The sequence below is a fragment of the Hylobates moloch genome, unplaced genomic scaffold (genome assembly GCF_009828535.3).
Source record: "Hylobates moloch isolate HMO894 unplaced genomic scaffold, HMol_V3 SCAFFOLD_8, whole genome shotgun sequence".
In the NCBI taxonomy this organism is placed as follows: Eukaryota; Metazoa; Chordata; class Mammalia; order Primates; family Hylobatidae; genus Hylobates; species Hylobates moloch.
The window spans coordinates 3,204,644-3,228,749 of NW_026652283.1; the positions used below are offsets into that span (position 1 = coordinate 3,204,644).

The window sequence follows — 24,106 nt, forward strand, 5'->3', positions numbered from 1 at the left end:
CCCAAATGTCCTGGGCCCTCTGCTGTGCCCTGGCTCTGCCCAGCTGCCCCCCTGCCAGGGTGCTCTTCCCCTTCCCCCCTGCCCATCCAGTCCCATTTCATAGGGTGTGAATTTCAGGGCTCCAAGGAACCTTAGAGAAACAACTAGTCCAGCCTGCTTGTTTGGTAGTTGAGGAACCAGAGGTTGAGCAACTAGAGGCCACCCAGGTCATCAGTGTCCTCAGGCTTTGTTTCTTAGGTGGCACGAGGTGATCAGACACCTGGAAAGCCCTGGAAGCCCTCCCTGCTGGCCCTGCCTGTCCTGTGCCTGCCCTCCCTTGAGCTCCTCTGCATGTGTTCATCAGGTATTGATTGGGCCCCTACTGTAGGTCAGGAATAGTACTGGGTACTGGGTGTAAAGCAGTGAGAGAGACATAGGCAGTCTCTGCCTCTCTGGGGTTCATGGTCTAGTAGAAGAATCAGACAGTAAAATTGTCACCCTAACAAACATGGACTTTCCAATGATGGTGACTGCTATGAGAAAAAAACGGGCAAATGGTTCTATGAGGAGATGTATTGAAAAGAAAGAGGGCTTTAATTTTGACAGTGGGGGGCAGCCAGAAAACCAGAATAGACCTTCTTCAATAATTCACAAGCGCTCAGGGGTGAGTAGAGTGAAGCCAGGCAGTGAGCCCAGGAAGAGCATCCAGGCAGAGGCAACAGCATGGGTGGAGGCTCTGAGGAGGGCAGAGCACTGAGAGTTCACGGCTGTGGCAATCATGGGTGAGCAGAGAATGTTGGACGGGGGCTAGAGAGAAAGGCAGGGGTCAGTCATGCCGGCCCTTCAGGGTTGCTCTAAGGATTTGGACTGTACTAGAAAACTAGACTAGGAAACACACACGCACACACACAATTGTAATCCAAGTAAGATGGGAAGCCACTGATGAGGTTACAGTGGAGAGGCACATGAGTGGGAAGATCGCATTGGCTGCTCTTGGTGAATGGATGGGCGCAGGAGGGAATGGAGGGCTGCGGGGGCTGCCGCAGGACCCCAGGCGAGCCATGAAGCAGGGCTGGACAAGGGCGGGGCCGGGGCGGATGCCAGATGCTGGGAGGCTCTGTGGCTTGGACTTGTGTTTGCTTCGAGGTGGGAGCAAGTGACAACCGGGAGCCAAGGCTTCTGGCATAAGCAGTGGGGTGAGAACTTAAGCCATTTGTTGAGAAGGAGCGGATAGTGCCAGGGAGCACATCTGGGGCAAGGTCAGTCCCTCCTGGAGCTGTCTGGGAGACAGCCAGGGGGATGACAAGCAGGAGTTGGGGACCTGTGCTCGGGGCTCAGGAGACAAGTCAGGTCCAGGTGTGCATTTAGGGGTCACCAGCATGCAGATGGCCCTGGAACGGAGGAGATGGTCAAATACAGGAAAGTTGGGCAGACGCGAAGACAGCTCAGAGCTGAGGGCCTCCCTGAGGGGGAGGGGGAGGGGGAGGGCAGCAGCATTTCCCTTAGAATTTCAGCCACACAACATTAGGTATTGAGGATGTTTCTTTCTCTGTTCAGCTACACTGTGGCTAGACAGGAGCTGGGCCCCTGCTGACTATAGTAAGTATCGTTGGGAATGACAATAGTGCCTCCGTCCATTAAACAGCTTCTGTGTTTCCATGTTCCCTCGGAACCTTTATTCCTTATTTTTTTACACAGTGCTGGGGAAGGTGCATATTATTCCCATTTTCTAGCTGAAGAAACTGAGATATGGAGCAGTTAAGTGGTCATTCTAGGCCATCCAGCAGTGGGGTAACTCACTCCAGATGGGATTTGGACACAGATTCATCTAGACCCAAGGCCCAGAGTGTTCGCCCTTTTTTGTTTTACTAGAGTAAATAAAATCTCCGTGGTTGAGTTGGATAGTGGTACGGACAGGGGTCATTGAAGGCATCTGAGCCCGGCTGACCCACAGTCACCAGGGCATGTGGTGTGAGCCGATTTCGGGGACAGTGGGAGTGACGTTGGCTTTGTGACAATCCGCACCACCCGCCTGACTCCTTACGGTCCAGAAGCCACATTTTCAGTACTCCTGGCTGGGGCAGGATTGCTGTAGCCGGTTCATAGCTGTGCCCATGTTTCCTCAGAGCTAAGCTAACTGATCTTTCCGAAGGCCCCAGTACATGCTTTGAGCAGTGTGCCCACCTGTCGTGGGTGGAGTGCACACACAGCCAAGGGTCTCTGCATGGCCGTGTTTTCTGGTAGCCAAGAGTGGCCTCTGACGAGGGCTGACCGTAGCCGGGGGCAGCTTTGCTTTGAGAGGTGACACGCAACACTAGGGAATGTGTAAGAGTTCACTGGAGACTTGGAGCTGGGGCAGCAGTGCTCCTGGCTGTGCTCCGGGGAGCCCCTCCAAGAGGCCCAGCCCATTCCGACTGGGCAGAGGTCGAGGGGCTGCCCTGTTCCCTGACTTGCTCCTGCCTCAGTCTTCTCTTTTTTTCTACCTCAGATCTTTCCCACCTCTTCCTCCATACGTTTGTTTATCTGTCCTGTCTGTCCATCCATCCATCCATTCCAGGCTGTGCCGCGTGCTGGGGATATGGCTGTGAGTGAAACAGTTGACCGCGTGGCACTTGCACTCTTATCTGTAGCTGGGCGTTTCAGCTCATCAGGTTCAGACGCCCTTGGATAGCCTGCTTTCCAGGAAGAATTCCATAGATTTCTGGCTTGGGTTCTATCCTTTAGTTAACGAACTCAGGGCTGTCAGGCTGTCCTTGAGGAGAGCTCCAGATTTAGGCACACAGGTCTGCCTTTCCCCTCCGTCCTCCAGCACTTCCTGAGTACCTGCTGTGGGGTGGTCACTGACAGGCACTGGGGGGATGGGGTAAAATGACCCAGACACAGCCTCTGCCTTCTTAGAGAAGCTCAGTGACCAGAGCAGAGGCAGGTGGGCAAACTGTAGTTGCAATCTGAACAAAGGGCCAAGAAGGAGGGAGGAACAGACCTTTCTCCAGAGAGGGAGGTACCCTGGCCACCCTTTGTGTCCCTCTGTCTGTGAACTTTCCCACCAAAGCCAAACCCTGCTTGTTTTTTTCTTTTCTTTAATTTTCTTTTTTGAGATAGGGTCTCACTCTGTCACCCAAGCAAAGTGTGGTGGCACAATCATGGCTCACTGCAGCGTCGACCTCCCGGGCTCAAGTGGTCCTCCCGCCTCAGCCTCCTGAGTAGCTGGGACTACAGGTGCCGCCGCCACACCCGGCTAATTTTTGTATTTTTTGTAGAGATAGGGTCTCACTACGTTCCCTCGGTTCATCTCGAATTCCTGGGCTTAAGCGATTCACCTGCCTTGGCTTCCCAAAGTGTTGGGATTACATGTGTGAGCAACCATGCCTGGCCTTTCTTTTCTTTACTGGTCTCAGAAACTTAAAAAAGCAAACAGATTAAAAACAAGTAACAGTACCATTCCTTCTTTTCTACCCCAACCCTTTCACCATTATTGTTACCATCCTTCCTGAATCATGGCCAAGTATGGTAACACCCAATCTCCTAGCCCCTGCCCTGTAGCCTCCCCCCAACCATGTGGGCCCCCTGCTAGGGACCTCTCCATCGTTCTCTTTTGGCACAGTTGCTAAATGGTTTGCTCAGCAATGAAAGCATTTTCTGTACTGTACAGTGGAAGAAGATCCCAAATTTGGAGTTTAAAAACTGGGGGGAGGTGAGTAGCTCTCCCTTCTAAAATGGTGCCTGTCTCACATGCTCTTTTGGGTGGCAGGCGCCACTTTGTGTCTAACCTGAACTCTGGCTTTGTGGGAGGCTGCCTTGTTTGAGGCTTAAAGGCACAGGGTACCTCACAAGCTGTACCTTGTATCAAATGTGGGAATATTCAGCATGGGTCAGAAAGGCGCTGTGGGCTGGCCCATTGGTTCTGATTGTGTGTGGGTGAGGGAGAGACCAAAGACTGAGCCCTGTCTCATGCTGCCAGCCTGAGGAATTCAGAGAGGCAGAGAGAGCTTGGCATTTATTCCAAAGCCCACATCTCCCCAGTTGCCAGCCAGCAGAGGTGTGGCATGTTGATTTCATGTATTCACTTCTCTTCTTCCCCTCTGAGAATGCTGTACTTGCTTCACTTTTTTTGTTAAAAAAAAATAAATAAAAGGAAAGCGACGTCAGGCTGCCTTGTTCACATGCTCAGAGAGCCCCTGAAGGGCAGCCTGCACCTGCCAGCTTGCCTGGGTGGCAAGCTGAGAAGGATCGGGAGCTGCCAGAGGGATGGTGTCTCACAGCACCATTTCTATCTGATTGTTCCATCTGTAACCCCAGTCTAAGGAAGTGAGGCAGCCACAGCCACTGGTCTTTTCATCTCTCACCTCTCCTCCACCCTGATGCCAGTGCCAGGCCCAGCTTCCTAGGGCACCGGTTAATCGTGGGCCCCACTGCTTGGGACACTGCAGGATGCAGCCCAGACTTTTCATGTGCCATGCCAGGCTTCACAGGGTAGCTCGCTTTGACCTCTAAGCACCTTCTCTTGCTTCAGTCAGGCCTGTCCCCTCCCTGCCTCCCGAAGGTACCACACTCACGCCTTTCTAGGGTGGCCACCCACTTCAGAGAGCCCTTCTGCAACTGGAGGCCAAGGGACAGCTCGGTGCCCATCCTGCCACGGTCTGTGCTCTGCGCATCACTCTGCTTTGGGCTTCTCTAGCTGTAGTCGTGAGTGGGGGTCGAAGGTGGGTCGCTTCAGCTCCATCCTGAGCTCGAGGCCCACGCCTTGTCTCACTCAGCTTTGTCCCTTCCGTGGGTCCTTGTTCCGTGTCCTCCTATCTTGAACAAGCCAGCACCAATGGATGGTGTGCTCATGGTGAGAGAGGGAGGAGGAGGGACGTGTTCCTAGAGCTGCCTTCCTGAGGCTGCTCTACCACCTTCCTCCTAAGATAGGACTAGATTACGCGGCGTCTCCCCACACCAGCTTCCTTCTTCCAGCCTGTGTCAGGTAACTCAAGGCCATCTGGGTGATGACTCACCTTTCTCCTTAGCAGTCCAGGAGCACTGCCCCTTACTCAGGGTCTTCTCATCTAATGACCTCACATCAGGACATCGTATTTCAGGTTCCCCGTTGTGCTTTAAGAATCTGTTAGCCTGGAAGATTCTCAAGGGCAGAAACTGTTGTAGAGTCCAAGAGAGTGTGGAGCATGGGCTGTGAAATCAGTTTTCTTTTCTGTAAAATGGGGATAATAGGGTATAGCTATCTTGTAGGGTTGTCATGAAGATTGACTGAGTTACATTGTGGGAGGCTTGGTCCCTGGGGTATATAAAGACTTATATGTCAAAGTTGCTCTTACCATTCTGATGACTAAGCTGGGTGCCCTGATGGGACTTCACTGCAGCTTTGCTCAGGGACCGACAGGTGTGACTTCAGTGCCCTTTGACAAGTGTGACCAGAGGAGGCAGAACTGTTGCATTGCAGCCTCCACTTCCTCTCTTACCTGCCTGTTGTTTCCCCCTACCTGCTGGGGACCACCCCAACCCCAAGGCCCTCAGACTTCTGAGGAAGTGGCTAGTGGCACGAAATCATTTATAATCAGAAACGAAGATGGAAAGATCCAGGGACAATGAGGAAACTATCCTGCCTGGACAAGGTGTGAGCTGGGGAGAAGAGATGAAAAAGGGTTAGGAAGTAGAGGGGGCCACCCGCGAGGGCCCTCCGTGACACCAGGCCCCCACCTGAGACTGACAGGATCAGCCCCTCCAATTTGTTCAGTCTCATGTCCTCAGACCCTCCTCACATCCACCAGCTGACCTGATGCTTGTAACACCTCTAGGGGGTGGGCTCTTTTAATCCCCATGTTAAAGAAGAGGAAACGGGAGCTCAGAAAAGCAAACTGCCTTGCCCTTGATCACACAGCTAAAAAGAGCTCAAAGTGAAAAACAGGTCTCCTGACTCTTGGTCCGGCTGGTAAGTGATCTATCCCTGCATCAAAGAAGTAATGTTGTGAGAATGAAGTGGCAGCCGTGGGCCCCTCAGGAGCGGCCAGGTGAGGCTGCAGAGGACAAAAGGCATTAGCCATTCCAGTCAGGCAGCCCTGGTGCTACATCAGGTGGCGGCTAGACATCTGCCCCTTCATCTGCAGACAGCATCGGTGGGACTGCTGTGCCGAACCCAGAGAGAGTAGCTGCTGGTGGCTGTAATACACACTAGGTTTTACTGTTGGGGTCCCCATCTGAGTTGGGAAGGGGCTCAGGATGGTAAAACCACTGCAGTTTCCTTTAAAGTAAGGGAGCTGCACTCAGAATGGGAGAGCTCTCACCTCTAGGAGGCGGGCCTGCCAGGGAGCCAGTGAGGCTGCAGGCTTACCAGCAAAGGTCACCAGCAGCAGCACAGGTCACCACAACAGCTCTGTGATGAGGGTCTGGAAGTCCCTCTGGCTGGAATTAATGTCCCCCTCCCACCATGGCCATGCCTGTTGTGGTAGTTCTGTGTCTGCCCATTTGTGCTGCCTTGGTGATTAATGCCCTCCTGTCTTCCTAACTGGATTGTGGCTGCCTGAAGGGCAGGGAGCTTCACTTGTCATATCTGTTTCTTCAAGGGCCTGGCCCAGGGTTTAGCACACAGTTCTAGTGTGACATGAATACCTGCTGGGATCCAGGGAGGACTTTTCACACCCACAGCCCCAGGTAGGACATGAATTCTTCCATCCAGCCATCCCTATTGAGCGCCTCCCAGAGGCCAAGCCCTGTGGTAGGGGGTGGGGTTACAGAACCTGGTAAAATGTGGCTCCTGCCCTCGGGTGCTCTCAGTACTCTCATCCTGAGCGACTGGAAGGGTAGCAGAAAAGAGAGGTGGGCTCCCCACCCGCAAGTCTTCTAATCCTCATCATTTGCAAAGTGTGGTGTCCCGGTCGGCAATGCAGACTTCTGCACCAGCCCAAGGGAGGCTGCCCAGTTGCACTGTTTTACGGTAGGATGTTTCCAAGCCCCGAGCAAAAGCTCGTTTCTCTGACCTCACGGGAGAGCACCCAGACAGTGGCCAAGGGCACCCCTACATCACTCTTGGCACAGGCGGGGTGAGGAAAGGCAAGGTAGGACCCCGCTTCGTCCACCTGTCCCTGTCAGCCTGCCCGGGGTTCCAGCCGCCGCAGCGTCCCAACCGAGAACGCGGGGCAAGGGTTCGCGCAGCTGCAGGAGCCTGGCGGAGCCGCTTGTGTGCGCGCCCGTGCGTGCGCGCCGAGGGGGCGGGGAGGGCGGCGCGCACCCCGCGGAGGCCCCCAGCGCTTTCCGATACCTCGCGCCTCCCTGCAGTCCCTTCTCGCTGTGCGCCCTAGCCAGACCCACGTGTGCAAAGGCATGGCGGGGGGCGTGTGTGTGAGAGAGTGTGTGTAGGTCTATCCGGGAGACCTCGTGCCCTGGCCGGACAGGCCCCCAAGTGCATAGGGGGCGGCGACCAGCTCGACAGCGGCCGCGCTTCTGTCCCCCTCCAGTCCTTCTCCCCACACCTTTCCTCTGGCTTGCTTGGGCTGTGGGTACCTCCAGCCATCCCCCTCCTTTCGCCGCCCCCTCGCTCTGGTAAGAGACCAGCGCTTTCCGTTGAAGGTTCTGGTTCACCCCTCAGCTGCAGAGCCCTTGACATTTTAGCGAGGGCTCGCGGCGCACTTGTTTAGGCACACAGCAGAACGCTAATCCCATTAAAGATAGTGTGTCATTGGGGAGGGGGTGGCTCCCCAGCGGGGCCGGGAAGGCCTCGCGCCCATTGGTCGAATGCAAAGCAGGGGGCGGGGCCGAGGGCCCGGGGAGGGGGCTCCAGGCGATTTCAGAGTCGCGAGTCGGGGCCGGGATTTCGCAGGGAAAGCCCAGCGGTTGCAGCTGCGGCGGATCCCTCGGCACTGTCCGCCGCGCGCCGGGGCAGCCCAGGGCCGGCGGCAGCTCCGCAAAGTCACGGAACGAGAGGAGGCGGAGCGCCGGCCAAGTGGTGGGGCTCAGCGCTGGGGCTGGGCTGGGAGAGGTGTGCCCAGGGAGCCTAGATCCCGGTGCCCTTCTACCTCGTGTGGAGCTGCCAGTGCGGCCAGAGGCGAGCTGACGCCCTGGAAAGAGCAATCAAATTGCAGCCTCCCCAAAGACGCTGAGTTACGCGGGCGAGCCGGTTCCCGGGGATCGTTCGCGAGCGCGCAGAGAGCCGCGCCGCGCCGCAGAGCCCTCCTGGGCCCGCCGGCTAGAAGCGGGGCGCCGTCCGAGAGGCAGCAGCCCCTGGGCGCGGGGTTCGGCAGCGAGTGCGCCCCGGTGCAGAGAGGGGGCGTGCAAGGCTCCGCCGGCCCGCCCGCAGCCCGCGCCCGACTTGGGCGCCCCCTCCGTCCCATTCTGGGAGCGATGCCCCCCGCCCCTCGCGCCCCCCGGGAACGCCGCGAGCATGGAGAAGTCGAGTAGCGAGGATTCTTCGATCCACCGGAGTCCATCTTTGGACAGCAAGGACTCGGACTTTGCCAAGCCGTCCACCTCCGGCCGCCCGTTCGGCCGCGGCTTCACGGCCGGCGCCTTCTACGGCACCGCGGGCTCCCGGGGCCAGAGCCGCGCCGAGGCCGGCGTTAAGACCGACAAGTACAATGCACCCAAAGGCAGCAAGTACGTGGTGTTTTACCTGGACCTGTCCTTTGTGTTCCTCCTAGAATTTAAGAAGTGCAACATGGCCAGGGGTTGCCTCTGCTGCTTGAAGTACATGATGTTCCTCTTCAATTTGATATTCTGGGTAAGTCCTTCCGTTTCTCTCTCCCTTTGCCCTCTTCCCCTCCTCTTGGCTTATCATAGCGTGAATACCCATTCCGTCTTCGGTGCTGCATTGCTCTGCTCTCTGCACAGTGGTAAGTGTGCTTTTGTAAAAAAATTGCCCCCGCCCCGCTTTCATGCACCTTTGTCTTTCCTTTCTCCCTCTCTTTGGTGGCTGAATGGGGGCTCCAGCTTGCCTGTGTTCAGGAGAGACTTGCTCTACTCCTAGGAGGCTGGCAAAGTTTGGCACCACCTCCTTCCCCTATAAGAAAACCCAGGCTGGAAGTGCCTCCGACTGGGCAGCTTGCAGTAATGGCTGTGGGGTCAGAATTTTTAACAGCTGTGAGCCTGAGTTGGAGATAGGCACAGGTGAGGATGTGTTTCTGAGTTTCTTCTTGTATTCCTCCTGAATGCACGAGAATACAGTCTGCAGCATTTTATGGGAATGGGTTGGAGGGGGGCGGGGTGTAGAGGCCACATCTTCCCACTCCTTTCGGTGAATCGTAGGAAAAAGAGGAGGAGCCCCTGGCTCAAGTCGATGGACCTGCTTGCTAGTCCTCAGATATGCTCCCGGATTGGGGCCTGGGTGGGAAAGGAGGGGTGTAGGGGCATGCTGCCATCGGGTGGCTGGCTGCTGCTTTTGAGGGATTGCAGTGGACCGGGCAAGGAGCTGCCCCGCCACGTGCTTCCAGGTTTTGGGAGCCCCAGTGGCCGGAAGGGACAAAGGGAGACAAGCAGGGTTCCCCTGTCCTTGGTGAGAGGCACTTTTCTACAGAAGGTATGAATGGGTAGGGCAGCTGGGAATTGCTCTCTGTCCTCTGTGTGACTCTGGGGGCTGTGTGTACATATGTGCACGTGTATAAGAAATACTGGTTAGGAACATTTGAAAACTTCTTAAATTCATCTCGAATCGTTCGTTCATCCCAATTGCTGTCTCTGCCTTTCTTCACCCAAGCCCCGACGTAGCACAGATGTTTGGCTCTGTCCCAGAGTCTGTCCTGCCCACTGGAGGCTGTCAGCTGCCCGCTGCCCGTGGTCCAGGAGGAGCAGTCGGGGCAGGAGAAAGTCATTCAGAGTGAAGTTGGGAAGAAGCAGGTGTGCTGAAGAGGCATTTGGCTTTTGTGTGGAGTGATCCACATTAGCTGAAACACTTTTTAGGGTGGCGGTGTGTGTGGAGGGGGTGACTTTTCCCATAGAATGACAAGCGCAGGAAGAAGACTGGGCTCTAGTCTTGGTTCTGCATTAGCTTCTTGTGTGACCTTGGGCAAATCACTTGGTCCCTGAAGGACTGGGCTTCCTTTCCAGTCCAACAGGGCCTGTCGTGATGGTCTCCCGGCTTGCCTTCACCTCACTACTTACATGCCATCTGGGGTGGGGGGCAGGCATCCTCATCTTCTCTCTTGGGGAGAGAAGCCCCCCTCCCTGCCTGGGATGTGGGCTGCTTTTCCAAGGAGACCGGTTTGAGGTGACTTGAGTTGGATTCCCCTACTTGTCACCATGGGTTGGGCCCTCCAGCCACCCTATTAGGATGTGACCTGTCATGTGCCTGCCTAGAGTTTTATGGAAGCTGGGGCAGATAGTCTCATTCTTTTTCTGGTGGCGAGCACCACTGGAATGTCTCTGGCTGCCTTGTGGGCCAGTGCCTCCTGGTCCTGTGACCCATCTGCCAGCATCTGTCAGCCAAGTACTGGTGTGTGCTTCCCTGGTGCCTTTGGATTCACACGAATGCTGTCCTTTTCATTGTTCACAGCTGCCTTCTCCGTCCTTTTTTGTAGTCTCAACTTACCTTTTTGTTTTGCCCCACCCTGCCTCCATTAAGCCTTATTAGGAAGACCGTGGGGCCTGTAACCCCACTCAGCTGCGCTCACTGCACCCCACCCCCACCCTGCCACCTGCTGGCTGGAGTTGGTATAACTGCCTGCGGTGCCTTTCTTCTCCAGGATGGGCCCAACGTGGTTTGGCGACCTCCTCACTGGCTAGTACAGTGATCTGTACCCTGCACATTGTAGGCCCTCATTATATGTTTGTGAATGAATGCATGGAGGGCCAGAGCTGTAAATCCACAACATGTTGTCATGTGGTAGTGGTTCCTGAGTTCCACTTGATGGGGAAGAGAAGTTAGATCTCACGCTTGCCTCTGATAAAGCCTCTCCTAGTGCCATAGCTATGGGATGACAAGCAATTCTTCCCATCTTCTCTTAAAAGCTTGGCAGAGGTTAATGAGCTAGTTGGTGAAATATTTTTTCGTTATGGTTGATAGCGAGAGAACTTGCTGTCTCTTCCTAATTAGAAGGTACTGATTACACTCTCTTTACCAGGCAAGGGGTTGTTCTCTCCTGGATTGTGACTTTTCTGATTACTTAATATTTTCAGAATTCCCATGACATGCTGTAAGCAGGGAATAATTGAATCTCCAGGACCCACTTCTTGTATGCTAGTAGCAAATGAGATGATGAAATAAGACATAGACCTTAGGTAAGATGAGGAGTTTGGCAGAAGAGAAGTTCATGCTTGTGTGTAAGAGTGTTTGCCACTGTGTTTTTCAGGAGGTGGAGGAGCAGGTGCAGCAGGGTGTCGGCCAGGATTTGGGGGCGGTGGGTCACTGTGCCCCACTCAAATGAAGGCTTCCTGCAGGCTGGTGCTTGGCCTGATACTGGGGAAGGAGCAGAGGAAAGAGCAGAACGGGAAGGGAAAACCTCAAAGGCAGGTGGGGTGTTGATGAGTCAGGGTCCCTGGGAGGCCTCTGTTGCTGTCTTGTGCAGGGGGGCAGGGGGAGCATGCAGGCTGGGTCAAGCCCAGCCCTCTGGGACCAGGTGCAAATGTTAGGAATTTTGTAGCCTTAACTTGCTGTAGTCTTGTGGCTCAGATCCAAAAAGGAGGCTTTTCTGAAGGATTAGAGTTGAACCTGAGGCCTGCGATCAATAGATAGAGCTGTTCCCACAGATCCCGGAGCCTACCCGGTATTTCTCCAAACTCACCGCTGCTGCCACCCCCCCGCCACGCCCCATGCCTCTGAGCACTTGGGAGGATTCCCATGTGGAAGAGAGGTGCAGCTGTCGCACACTGCAGCCCTTCACAGGCGTGCGTGGGTTCCTCACCACTGGGTGGAGCTTCTAGGGTACTAGTATTGGTGAGGGCTGGGTGACGTCACTGAGGGTAGGCTGGGAGGCAGAGCCACACAGCCCATGGTCCTCCTCCTTACTAAGAAAAGGGCAGGTGCCTTACAGGCTGCTGGGTGCCTGCCTGCTTGTGGGGGTCCAGGTCTGCTCCTGACCCTGCGACTTCAACCACACAGTGCTAGCCATGTTGGTAGCCCAGTGCACTGTGGGAATTTGGGGCCTCCAGGAGGGCAGCAAGGTGAGGGTAGAGGAGAGGGAGTCAGTGGTCACTCCTGACTGAGTCCCATCTCCTCTTTGTCTTCTGCATCCCGTGCCCTGACTCTCAGGGCTAAAGACAATGCTGGCTTCTAGGTGGATAGGAAATAGGAGGCTTGAATTGGGACAAAAGTTTCCCCATACTGAGGATCCTGTTCCCCAGTAAGCACACTCACCCTGAGGGATTTCTCCTAGCAGTGAAAACCATCTGGGCATTTCCCTCAGTCAGCCCCTTCTCTGGGTCCTCCCAGGGCCATCTGGTAGAATACTGATAGTAGAGATTAAATGATTCTAAGCCCCTCCCAAGAGGGCTAAGGAGGCTCAGAGCTTCAAACTGTGAGTAGAGAAGAGAGTATAGGGGTGGGCTGGAAAAGGGACCTCTGAATGCTGGGGTCATGTGTACCCTTCCTGGGGCAGCAAGTCCTGATCCCGCCTAGCTCTTCCCAGCCCAAACCAAGTTCCTCTGATATGGGGGGCGGGGCTAGGGCTGCTGGCATAATTGCTACTTAGGATAATGGTCACTTTTCATGCTTGCCAGCAGAGCTGTCCCATCACTTTAAATTGTGGCTGGCAGAGCAGTGACATTCTGGCCCATTGGAAAGCCTATTCCTTGTGGATGGCTCCCTTAATGAAGGCTAATTGGCTGAGGAGGCCGTGTTCAGCCAGCCTGCTGGAACAAGGGAAAGGTTGGCGCAGGGTGGTCCCGGGCGGAGTGCTGATGGGGCCCTGATTAAACTCCCGTAAGTGAGGTCAGGGCCCTCGCAGACGCTGGCTGCCTTAGGGTGCAGGCAGCATGGTCGGGCTCTCCAGCTGCATTGGTGACACATGCTTAGTACTGGCTCGGCCATGTCACGAGTGCCTCTGTGGGCTCCGGCTGGGGTCTGTGCACGGTCAGTGTTGGGTGGCCTGGAGTGTCATAAGGAGTCTGTGGGGTGCCTTCTGTCTGAAAACAGGAGTAGTGAGTGGGCTCAAGGGTCCCAGCAGGGAGCTCGGGTTCAGACCTGGCCTCACCTGGCCTCTCCAGGCAGAGGAGACACAGGGTAACCTGGGCAGCAAGAGGCACTTAGGGCCCCCCGCAGAGTGCGCAGGTGTGAGGGGTTCAGGCTGTCTTCCTAGAGGGCTGCAACAAGTAGATCTTAAGGGTGGGTCTGGCCTGCCTCTGCTGGGGGAAAGGGGGACAGGTGTGGGGCCTGGCAGATACCCGGAGACTCCTGGAATGTGGCCGTGAGGGAATGCCAGGTCTGTGTTCACTTCCTCTCCACAGCATTAAAAATTAAACTTCCTTGTCTTAATATCTATTTTTAAATCTTGTCAGAGCAAGCATTGGTGTCAATCAGGAGGGGGTGGGGAGGAGGCGGGTAGAGAAGAGAAAGTCCCCGTTGAAACGGGGTAAGCAGCTCTCTCTAGCCTGAGGAAGGGGCGCTGGGCCCTCCACCCTGGCCTGTGAAGAGCACAGAAAACACCCTCCAGCCTCTTCCTCAAACGGAGAGGCCTCGTCCTCCCCTGCCCCTATCTCCATGCTGCCCTTGGCTGAACTTGGTGGCAGACTCTGGCCAGAGGCCTTCTGTGGCTTCTCAGGGTGCTGGGGTCCCAGTTGGGTCCATTCCCTCATGCCACAACTATTTACTGAATGCCCGCTCTGTGCACAGGGCCCTCCAGTTGGTGAGAATGGGCTGACTGGGCTCGCACAGGGCAGATCAGTTTTCTCGTGCCAGGAAGTCGTGGAATCAAGAGGTCATCTGGCTCGTCCTGCGCTGAGCATTTGAACACAGGGCTGCCAAGGGAGAGGTGAGAGCATTCTAGGGTGAGGCAGCAGTAGGCCTGCACCCAGAGCCCTGGTGGCCTGACTTGTCCTTTCCTCCCCTCTACGCCCACACAGCCACTTTCTGACTCTCCTGCTCTAAAATGTTTATTCCTGTCAGAAAGAGAGGCGAGAAAAAGAGCCTTCCTTTTTTTTTTTTTTTTCTTTAGTTTGAAAAAAAGAATCAGCGAATCCTGTGGCCTTTCCATTTCTTCCACCGAAAGGGCTGGCACATGCTCTGTGGCTAGTTGAGCACCTGCTGTAAGCCGGGACTTTGAGCGGCTCAGAGTTGCTTGGAGAAGTCAGACACATAAGCAGATCATTACAGTTCTGAGTGGTAGCTGCTTAATAGAGCTCCTTAACGGAGTAATTAATACTGCTTGATAGAGACAAGATACAGAGATAACAGAGCAGAGCAAGTGACACCTGGGTTTTGAAGGATGAATAGGAGTTTGCTGATTAGATGAGACTAGGGGGTCCAGGGCAGGGAGAAGGGCGGGAAGAGAGAACACGTTGGTTCAGAGCCTATGGCAGGGGAGAGCTAGCAGCCCAAGGGTGAGGCAGCACCTGCTGGACACATGCAATGGGCTGAACCCAGAGAAACAAAGGGCCGTGCCAGTCTGGCGGCACCCTTCAGGAGCGGCTTCTGGGGGTGGAGAGTTGGGAGTGGGTTCCGAAGTTGAGGGGCGCTGGCCTCTGGGAAGGCATGCAGCAGTGCCTGGGGATGCTGGCTTTCCAGGCTCCCAGGACAGGGTGGTTTTGTTTTTCTGGCAGAGACCACCGTGACAGGTCGTGCTGTGTCACTCGGGCTCAAGCTGTCGCTGTAGGTAATCCAGCTTTAGAGAGATGCCCCTGTTTTCTCCCCCATTTCCGGCCTCTCCCTTCCAGCTGTGATATGCCCGTTTATTTGGTCCCAGTTAGGAAGCTTTGAAGCCGAGCTAAACCCATCGGGCAGAGTTAAGTCTTCTCAGCCAGCTTTGTCCCGGCTCACATTTGAAAGCTAATCTGCCAGCAGAAGTGGTGGGGGGTTGGGGTCCGATCCTGGCAGGGATGTTAAAAATGGCACACGGTCAGGCGGGGGAGCAGCACAAGGTCGAGATGTGGCTTCTAACTCGACTCTTTAACTAGCCGTGGGACTTCAGGGGAGATCTGAAAGCTCTTCTCACTTAGTGAGTCCCTGGTTTGATTTAGGTGGGGTCTGCCTCCTCTCCTGTGCACCCCAGCAAGCTTTGAAGGCTCCCAGGAGAACTGGAGAAGCCCTTGGGCAGGGGAGGCTGCAGGATTTCAAATCTCCCTTGCAGTGGCTAGCTTACTGCGTCAGGACCACGCAGAGAGGCTCTGTTTTAGTGGCTGGTCGGGGGTGGGTGACCGGCCAAGGAGGAGAGGGACAGGGCCCTGCTTTCAGGTAGCTTTCTTTCCACTCCAGGGGTTCTTCGATAGAGTGGATGTTCACATCAGCTGGGCGGCTTTTACATGAACAAAGGCCCTCCTGAGTGGGGGCCCCCAGAAGTGAGGGCTGTGTTTTGAAGGCATTCCTTAACCTCTTGCTGTCTGGGTTTCCTCACCTTGGACAATACCACCTCTCCTATAGGGCCGTGCTGAGGCCTGCAGGAGGTGCTGTGTGCATGATGCAGGTCTACTGCTTAGCAGGAGGCCTGGCACCTTGGACTTCGTGCACAGGAGCTGTGGTTGTTAGAATTACTGTGGCTCCTGCAGTCAGAGCGTATGAATGGGAAGTTAGGTGCCCGCGGGTTGGAGTATGGACCACTTGGATGACAATGCCAGGCAGGGCGTTGGAGCCCTGGCAGGAGCCCCAAGTGTCCCTCGGGCCTGGGGACTGTTGTGAATGTCTTCGGGCCTTCGGGGTATATGGGGGAATGGGGGCAGCTGGGAGGGCCAGGGAGGTTTCTTGGAATGAGAGTTATAGGTAGGGAGAAGGCAGTGGAGGAGGATGTGGTCTCTGACCCCAAGGCCTGCAGCTGCACCTGCCACGCCTCTGGGCCTCCCAGAAGGGGCAGCTCCACATACTTCTTCTGCCTCCCTTTGTCCTAGGGGTGACGAGTGGGGCCTGGACCCAGCCAGCTGGGCCGGTGGTCACAGTGCAGGGCCCCCACAGGCCCTTTGGTGGATGTTGGATTCCACTGGGCAGCTTGGCTTGTGACCTGGGCTGACCAGGACACAGAGCACACAGGGCTCCAGGTCCAGGTCACTCTCCCAACCAGAAACACCGTCACCTAAAATAAGTGACCATTGTAAAATACATCATATGTAAATTCAAGTACTTAAAAAAATCATAAAACAAACGCCTACCCTCGTAGAAGCCTAGCTTATGAAATAGAGGACTTTCTATACCCATGAGCCTCTGTGACGCCCAACTTCTCCCTGAGAGAGCACCATTCGCTTTGAATCGTGTGTGAAGGGTACTCCACATGTATTGGCATTCTTAAGCACGGCATCATTTAGTTTGACTGATTTTTAAACTTTTGATAAACTGAGTAATTCTGAACGTAGTTTTAAAAATTCAGCATTGCGCCAGGCGCAGTGGCTCATGCCTGTAATCCCAGCACTTTGGGAGGCCAAGGTGGGCGGATCACGAGGTCAGGAGTTCGAGACCAGCCTGGCCAACACAGTGAAACCATGTCTCTACTAAAAATACAAACATTAGTTGGGCGTGGTGGCGGGTGCCTGTAGTCCCAGCTACTCAGGAGGCTGAGGCAGGAGAATTGCTCGAACCCGGGAGGTGGAGGTTGCAGTGAGCCGAGACCACACCATTGCACTCCAGCCTGGGTGACAGAGTGAGACTCTGTCTCAAAAATATAAAAAATAAGTAAATAAAAATGCACCGTTATGTTTCTGGATTCATTCGCGTTGATAGTTGTGGCCACATTGCACACCTTTTCATGGCTCTGCAGTATTCATTACACGAGTGTGCTGCGGTATATTCTTCTGGTGATGAACGTTTGGGTTATTTCCTCTTTTTTCTGAACAACACTTCTGTATACATTCTTGTATAAGTCTTCTGGTGTACATGTGGAGGCATTTCTTTGGGACAGTGCTTCTGGAAGTATCTGTGGTGGAGGACCGTCTTTTAAGTTTTTAGTTCTCAGAGGTGGTCCTGCTGCACGTGACTAGTACATGGTTCAGAGGACACGTGACTCACCTGACGAGCTCAGCTGTACCTGAGTGAGTCAGCTGATGGTGCGCTGTGATGTTCTGGCAATGTCAGATTGCTATAAAAGTTTCTCAGCGTGAGCCGGATGCAGTGGCTCACACCTGTAATCCCAGCACTTTGGGAGGCTGAGGTGGGCGGATCACAAGGTCAGGAGATTGAGACCATCCTGACTAACACGGTGAAACCCCGTCTCTACTAAAAATACAAAAAATTAGCCGGGTGCGGTGGCGGACATCTGTAGTCTCAGCTACTCGGGAGGCTGAGGCAGGAGAATGGCGTGAACCCGGGAGGCAGAGCTTGCAGTGAGCCAAAATTGCACCACTGCACTCCAGCCTGGGCGACAGAGCGAGACTCTGTCTCAAAACAAAACAAAACAAAACAAAACAAACAAACAAAAAAAAACCGGGCGTGGTGGCGGGTGCCTGTAGCCCCAACTACTTGGGAGGCTGAGGCAGGAGAATGGCGTCAACCCAAGAGGCCGAGCTTGCAGTGAGCCGAGATCGCGCCACTGCACTCCATCCTGGGTGACAGAGCAAGACTCTGTCTCAAAAAAAAAAAAAAGTTTCTAAGCATGAAGCAGTTCCATGGACCACACCTTGAGGAGCACTGCTCTGGGTATACAGGAGTGTAATGGCACCGTGGAGCTTCAGGATATGTACCTGCCACCTTTCCTAGATAATGCCAGATTGTTTTCCAGTGAGGACGTATCAGTGGACATTCCTACCAGTGGAAAGTCAATGGGAAATGGTTTTTGGCATTCTCCAGTACAGTGGATGTAAAATGCTATATTATAATGGTTTTAATTTGCACTTCTTTGATCACTAGTGGACATCTTTTCATATGTTCCTTAGCCATTCTTTCATCTTCTGTGAAAGCATGTTTGTCTTTTTTCATTTTTCTGTTGAGTTGCATTTTTTTCTAACAATTTTTAGTTTTATTTATGTTTTGAATACTGATTTGTTGTTAATTAAATGTATTGCAAACACAGTATGTAGCTGCCAGTTTATAGTTTGTCTTTTCACTTTCTTTATGGGGTCTTGGTAAACAGAAATCCTTTATTGTAATATAGTCAAATTTTCAGCCTCTTCTTTGTTAGACTGTACTTTTTAATATATTTAAGAAATACATGCTATCTCATGGATGTCTTTTTTTTTTTTTTTTTCTTTTGAGGCAGGGTCTCACTCCTGTCAGCCAGGCTGGAGTGCAGTGGCACAGTCATGGCTCACTGCAGCCTTGACTTCCTTAGGCTTAAGTGATCCTTCCATACCAGCCTCCTGAGTAGCTCAAACTATAGGCATGTGCTACCAAGCCCGGCTAATTTTTGTATTTTTTGTAAAGGTAGGGTTTCCCTACGTTGCCCAGGCTGGTCTCAACCTCCTGGGCTCAAGTAGTCCTTCTGCCTTGGCCTTCCAAAGTGCTGGGATTATAGACGTGAGCCACGGTGCCCTGCTTCATCTTTACAGCCTGGTAGTAAGCTAGGGCGTTTCGCAACGTAATCAGTGCCTGTGAATTGTTGAATGAACGAGTAAGTGACTGAAGATGAGTTCCTGGACTGATTTCTGGAAGCTTTTCTTTTTATATTTAAGTCCTTTAATATATTTGGAATTCATATTTGTATATAAGATAGGGCTCTGATTTTTCTTCCATAGTTCCATTGATTAACTAGTCCACCTTTCCCCACAGACCCGTACCGCCACCTGTGTTTCTGTGTACGCCTGGGTCTTTTCCAGCGGACTGTTTGTGTATCCTGGTGCCGCACTGTCTTCATTACTACAACTTTATAATAAGTCTCACTATCTGGTAGGGCAAATCCTTTCCTCTTATGCTTTTTCAAGAGTATTTTGGCTGTTCTTGGCCCTTTGTTCTTTTGCATACGTTTTAGAATTAGTTTATCTTGTTTCACCAAAAATCAGTCAGCCAGCCTCTCCCCCCAAACCCTTTTGATACTTTGGTTGACCTTTCATTGAATTCATTCATCATCTTAGGGAAAATTGCCGTCTTTGTATTTCTTTCTGTTACTTTTTTGAGATATAATCTTTCTCCGTCGCCCAGGCTGGAGTGCAGTGGCACGATCTCAGCTCATTGGAACCTCTGCCTCCCAGGTTCAAGCGATTCTTATGCCTCAGCCTCCTGAGTAGCTGGGATTACAGGCGTGTGCCACCATGCCTGGCTAATTTTTGTATTTTTAGTAGAGATGGGGCTTTGCTATGTTGCCCAGGCTGGTCTCGAACTCCTGACCTCGTGATCTGCCAGCCTCGGCCTCCCAAAGTGCTGGGATTATAGGTGTGAGCCACCATGACTGGCTTATCTTTATATTTCCATTCATGAATATGAATAGTATTCTACTTATCTATTTCTATTCATGAACATGGTATATTTCAGCATACATTAGGTCTTCTTTATCTTTCTGTAAAGTTTCATGAAGGTTTTATACATCTTATGTTATATAGAGACTTCTTTTTATATATTTTTAAATTTTTTAAATTTTTTGTAGAAACAGGGTCTCCCTGTGTTGTCCAGGCTGGTCTTGAACTCCTGGCCTTAAACAAGCCTCCTGCCTCGGCCTCCAAAATGCTGGGATTACAGGTATGAGCCACTGCACCTAGCCTAGAGACTTCTGATCTTCCATGCTTTGCCACCCTCCCCCAGGGTTCAGCTGAGCTCTTGTGCACATGCACTGCAGACCTGATGAGGAATGGGGCACCCAGAGATGAGGGGGTGGAGGAGCCAGCTAGCCAGCTAGTCTTCTAGTGGGTGCAGGTCAGGGGTGAGTACCAGGTATGATGCTCAGTGCTCTTGCCTAGCATGGGGGGCCTAGTGTCTGTGTTCATGTCCCGTACCTGCCATCTGTCTTCTGATCAGAACAGGCTTTGTAGAGGAGGCAGGCTCTCCAGGGACTATGAGAAGGGTGAAAAGGGAGGGCTTGAGGATCTGGAGGATGGAAGATGTACAACGTGGGAGGAGGCCTATCTGGTGAAGGGATTGTGGACAAGCAGAGGGAGTGCGGAGGGTGGAGAAGGAGAAGGCAGGAAAAACAAGGTGATATTGGAAGCCAGAGAAAGGGGCTAATGCAAAGGGTGTCGAACAGATCTGTGGAGTGCAAGGAATTGCTTGGGTACAGCGGTGTGCTGGTTGCAGAAGACCCCTTTTAGCAATGGCGCATTGGATCATGCGGGGAAGGGCATTAAAGAACGCCAGGTGGAGGAAGGTCTGGAGGACATGGGACTGTGGCTGGGCAGGCGACCTGGGGAGTCTGTCTGCAGGGGTCTCTAAGCAAACGGCAGTTGCTGGCAGTGAGGATCCTGTGCCTTCTGTTCTCTGTACAGTGAGGGCGGGTGTGTTCTGAAGCCTCACTCTGCCCCCTGCCCTCTCAAGGGGGGCTTCCCCCGCTTGTTGGCAAGAGCTCATTGGCCCCAAATCAGAGCGACAGCTTGTCAGGCCGATAAGCCTGGGCTCTGGGCAGGAGCTCTGTGATGTCTGAGCCATTTAGGACACTCATCGTGACCAGTCCCTGGGGCTCAGAGGCCTGGTTGGGGAGGAGGTTCAGGGACCCTCAGGAGAGAGCACGGGTGGAGGGAGGAACACCGATGCAGTCAGAAGAAGGGCTGAGTGCATGAGGTGCTCAATTTGTTCCCATTTATGGCAGCTAAAGAGAGCTGCAACGAAGCCCCCTCCCTCCCCCTTCCAGCCCCCCTCCACCTGCCCCTTTCTCAGCCTGCCTGCTGGGAGGAGGGAGTCTGGAAAGTGCATATTTCACAAAAGCCACTCCGCAGAGGGCTGTGGGTCTCTTCCTCAGGAGCCGTGGGAGGAATATTGACAAGATTCTCGGCATTGCCGATTAGCTTTGTCTTCCCACCTAAATGGAGACTTCTCACAACTTGGGGCGGGGAGGGGCTGGGCTGGGTGGCCACCCAAACAGCCTGTGGGATCCTGGGGTGCCTGGCCATGCATCCTGCATTTCCTCCCCACTCCTAGAAGTGCAGGTGTGCAGCTCTTCTTAGAAGATGCGTGCCAGTTAACTCTCACTTGTATTTGGGATCAAAGCGGCAGAGTGGAAAAGAGCAGGGATTGATCCCAGAGACCTGGGTTCTAGTCCCCGGCATGCTCGCTAGCTAGCTGTGGGCTAGCTACTGGGCAAACTACTTCCCTCTCTGGGCCTCAGTTTCCACATCTGGAAAATGATAGACTTGGACCAGCTCATCTCTGAGGTCTCTTTGGGCCCTGACATTCTGTGGTTGTATATGTTTTTTTTGTTCCCTTTGTTTTTAAGGAGCTGATGATTATTGAGATATTTTATCTTCCTTATCCTCATAGTAGTGTCGGTAGAGTGATGCACCAGGGATGAGTTTCTTCTGTCTCGTAGGTGGGGACGCTGAGAGGGGACTGCCTCACCTGGACTGCGCGTGTGCTCAGTGTGCTGGAACTCACTGCCTAGACTGCGCTGCCCTAGATTTTGCCATTCCTGGAGCTCACAGGCCTGGAGTGAGCAGCTGCCCGCTGCGGGGCTGGGTTGGGACAGGAGCTCTGAGCTCCAGGCTGCACGGATCCCTGTTGGATTTGCCTCTTCGGACCTCTAGTTCCTTGCTTAGTGGTCGGGGGAGAATCTTCCCTGTTAGCCCGTCTCCCACTTCAGGGTAGGAAGAAATGGAAGTGGTTTCTGGGCCTGGGCAGGAGATGGGGCCACAGCCACAGCAGTCAGTTGATTTGAACGCGCCCTCCCTCCTGTAGGGGAGGGCCTTCACGCCCGCGAAGCACGTAATGAGGGGGCGGGCTGCCGTATTAAGCACCCTCGCTACGCTGGGGAGAAGCTCTGCACCTTGTTTGACATACGGAACTGTCGCGGCTCCCTTCCTATTGTTAGAAGCCTTAATTACGATTGTTCCAATTCCTCCCTCCAGCAATCGTCATTAGGAAGAGCGTTCTTTTTCTTCCTCCTTCCCCCAGTCCCCCTGAACATGTCTTCAGGGCTGTTCCCTGGCGCTGCACTGCCTCTCACCCGGCTCTCCCCTGTTCACCACGCCCTTCTACCCAGGGCAGCTCCTGACGGCCCACCTCCCTCATCCCCTGGCCCTGGCCTGCTCTCCCACCTGCTACCCCTTTAGAAAACAAACACATACCCTTCCCACCCCCATCCCCAAGTCTCCCCATTAAACTCATGGCTCAAACCCAGGGATGCTTTACCTTGTGTGTGGATTCAAGAACCTGTCCTACCCCCTTCTCTGGTGGTTGTGAGAATCCAAACCTAAGAGAAGGGTGGTGCCTTAAACTGGAAAGTACTGCACACATTTAGGGGGCATCCGTGCACCACCGCCCCAGGCCATAGCTGCCTGTGAGAAGGCTTGGGCTCCCCTGCTGCTCTTCCGTTGCCTCCCTGGGAGGATCTTTGACTTCAGCTTCTCCTCGGTAAGGTGGGAATCAAATCTTAATCAAACTTGCCTGGCCAACCTGGGAGACTTGTCAGTGGGCTGCAATGGGATGGTGATCCTGAAAGTACTCTGAGGCCTAGGAAGGGTTCTGCTGATTGGAATCAGGATCGCTACCTTATTTTTCTTTTCGTGACTTCCTGTTGTTCTCTGTGTCTATTTCCGTCCCACCTCTCTGCCTTCCTAGAGGGCCCTAAAGCTGTGCAATGGTTTGTTCCCTGGGGAATTTCTCCACCAGGCAGCCCCAAGTCATGTTACTGGCTCCTGCAGTTGCCTGCCAAGGCACCCTAGCGTCTGACACCTGGGGAACCCCACTTGTGGGCTGTCTGGGAAGTGTGGGGGTGGGAGGGGCCCCTCATTTCCCTCCAGCTGCCATTTGCTGCTCTCCCCAGGCTCTGTGGTGGGCCGGGCACAGCCTGTATCAGAGTAGAGAACATAGGTTGGTCCAGAGCACATTCCACCGGGACCTCTCCATCTGGCTTGCTCAGACTCATTTCTTCTGTGTGGGGACTTACAGGGATGAGCACGAAAACCTGTGTGTCCTGGAATCACAGGGACACAGCTCCATGTTTGTTCCCAGCAGTTGATCCGTTATCCCTAGTCACCCTGCTTCCTTCTCAGTTGCTCTGGCCTCTGCTCCCTCCTGGAGTCCTGGGCTGGGAAGTAACCTCAATCCATGCTCAGAGCCTCCCCATCCCCACCCCACCCCTACCCCAGCCCTGGGGCCCTCTGGGAGCTGGGGAGTCTGTGGTGTGATTGGCAGGAGTTGGACAGATTTGCTTGCTTGGGCTATCTGCCCGTGGGGCTCTCAGCCGGATCATCCTGCGACTACTGACTAAGCAGCTAGATGGTTTCTGCTGGGACCATCCAGATGTGGGAGTGGGTTTTGGAGGTGATCGCTCGTGCCCAAATGGCCCCGGGTCCACATCTCTTTTGCTCCCCCGAGATGTCTGAGCTCACACTGGGCACTCGCTGGTCAGAGTGGTTGGGGTTCTGGAGGCGGGGCTTGGGAGGATATGGGGAGCTTCTCCAGCGTCAAGCCTCCCTTTTACCAGGATTTTCGTACCATCTTAAAGCACCCAAAGATCTTCTCAAACACATCTCATCGGGGGGAGGCTTATACAGAGAGGGAGATGGGGCGCCTGGTGTCCAGGTCCCACTGGGCACAGGGCCTGCAGGGCTGAGGTGGAACCCACTGGACCCTGGAGTGGCCCTAGTGGGCCTGGAAGCCCATTTGTCACAGTTGTGGTCTGGAGGTGGTTCTGGCTTCCAGATTCCGCCATGTGGATCCCTAAGGGGTCACCTGCTGCCTTTCTCTGCTTCCCAAAAAAGTCCACGTGGGCTTTTTTCTCTGCAGGCACCCTGGGGAGATGGAACCTCCTTGGCCAAAGCCCTCATCTCTGGCCTTTAGACACAGATCCCCAAGGCCCTTGCTTTGGAGGGCTCTGAGGATTCTTCTGGGTCCGTCACAGGCTCCCTGGGTGCTAGTGAAGGTCCAGGCCAGGCCACCACCCCAAGGGCCCACTGTCCTGGGGGAAGCTGAGCCTCCTGAGTAGGCCCCTGAACTGCGGTTGGAGGAAGGGCTGGAGAAGGAGATGAGAAGCAGCAGACTGGCTGAGAGACTGCTCGG

General features: G+C 54.0%; 1 protein-coding gene across 5 annotated transcripts in view; it reads left to right on the forward strand.

The window, feature by feature from the left end:
- TSPAN9 (tetraspanin 9) overlaps positions 1-24,106 on the forward strand; it is a 203,152-nt gene that overhangs the window by 110,643 nt on the left and 68,403 nt on the right. For 3 of the 5 annotated variants that reach the window (XM_032159328.2, XM_032159329.2, XM_032159333.2), the window contains one exon: positions 8,610-8,689. In XM_032159328.2, coding sequence (XP_032015219.1) covers positions 8,627-8,689 — 63 coding nt within the window. In that variant the 5' untranslated portion in view covers positions 8,610-8,626. Of the gene's footprint in view, positions 1-6,711; positions 7,032-7,748; positions 8,690-24,106 lie in introns of those variants that run through there. The other 2 variants (XM_032159330.2, XM_032159327.2) reach the window with 2 other exon arrangements.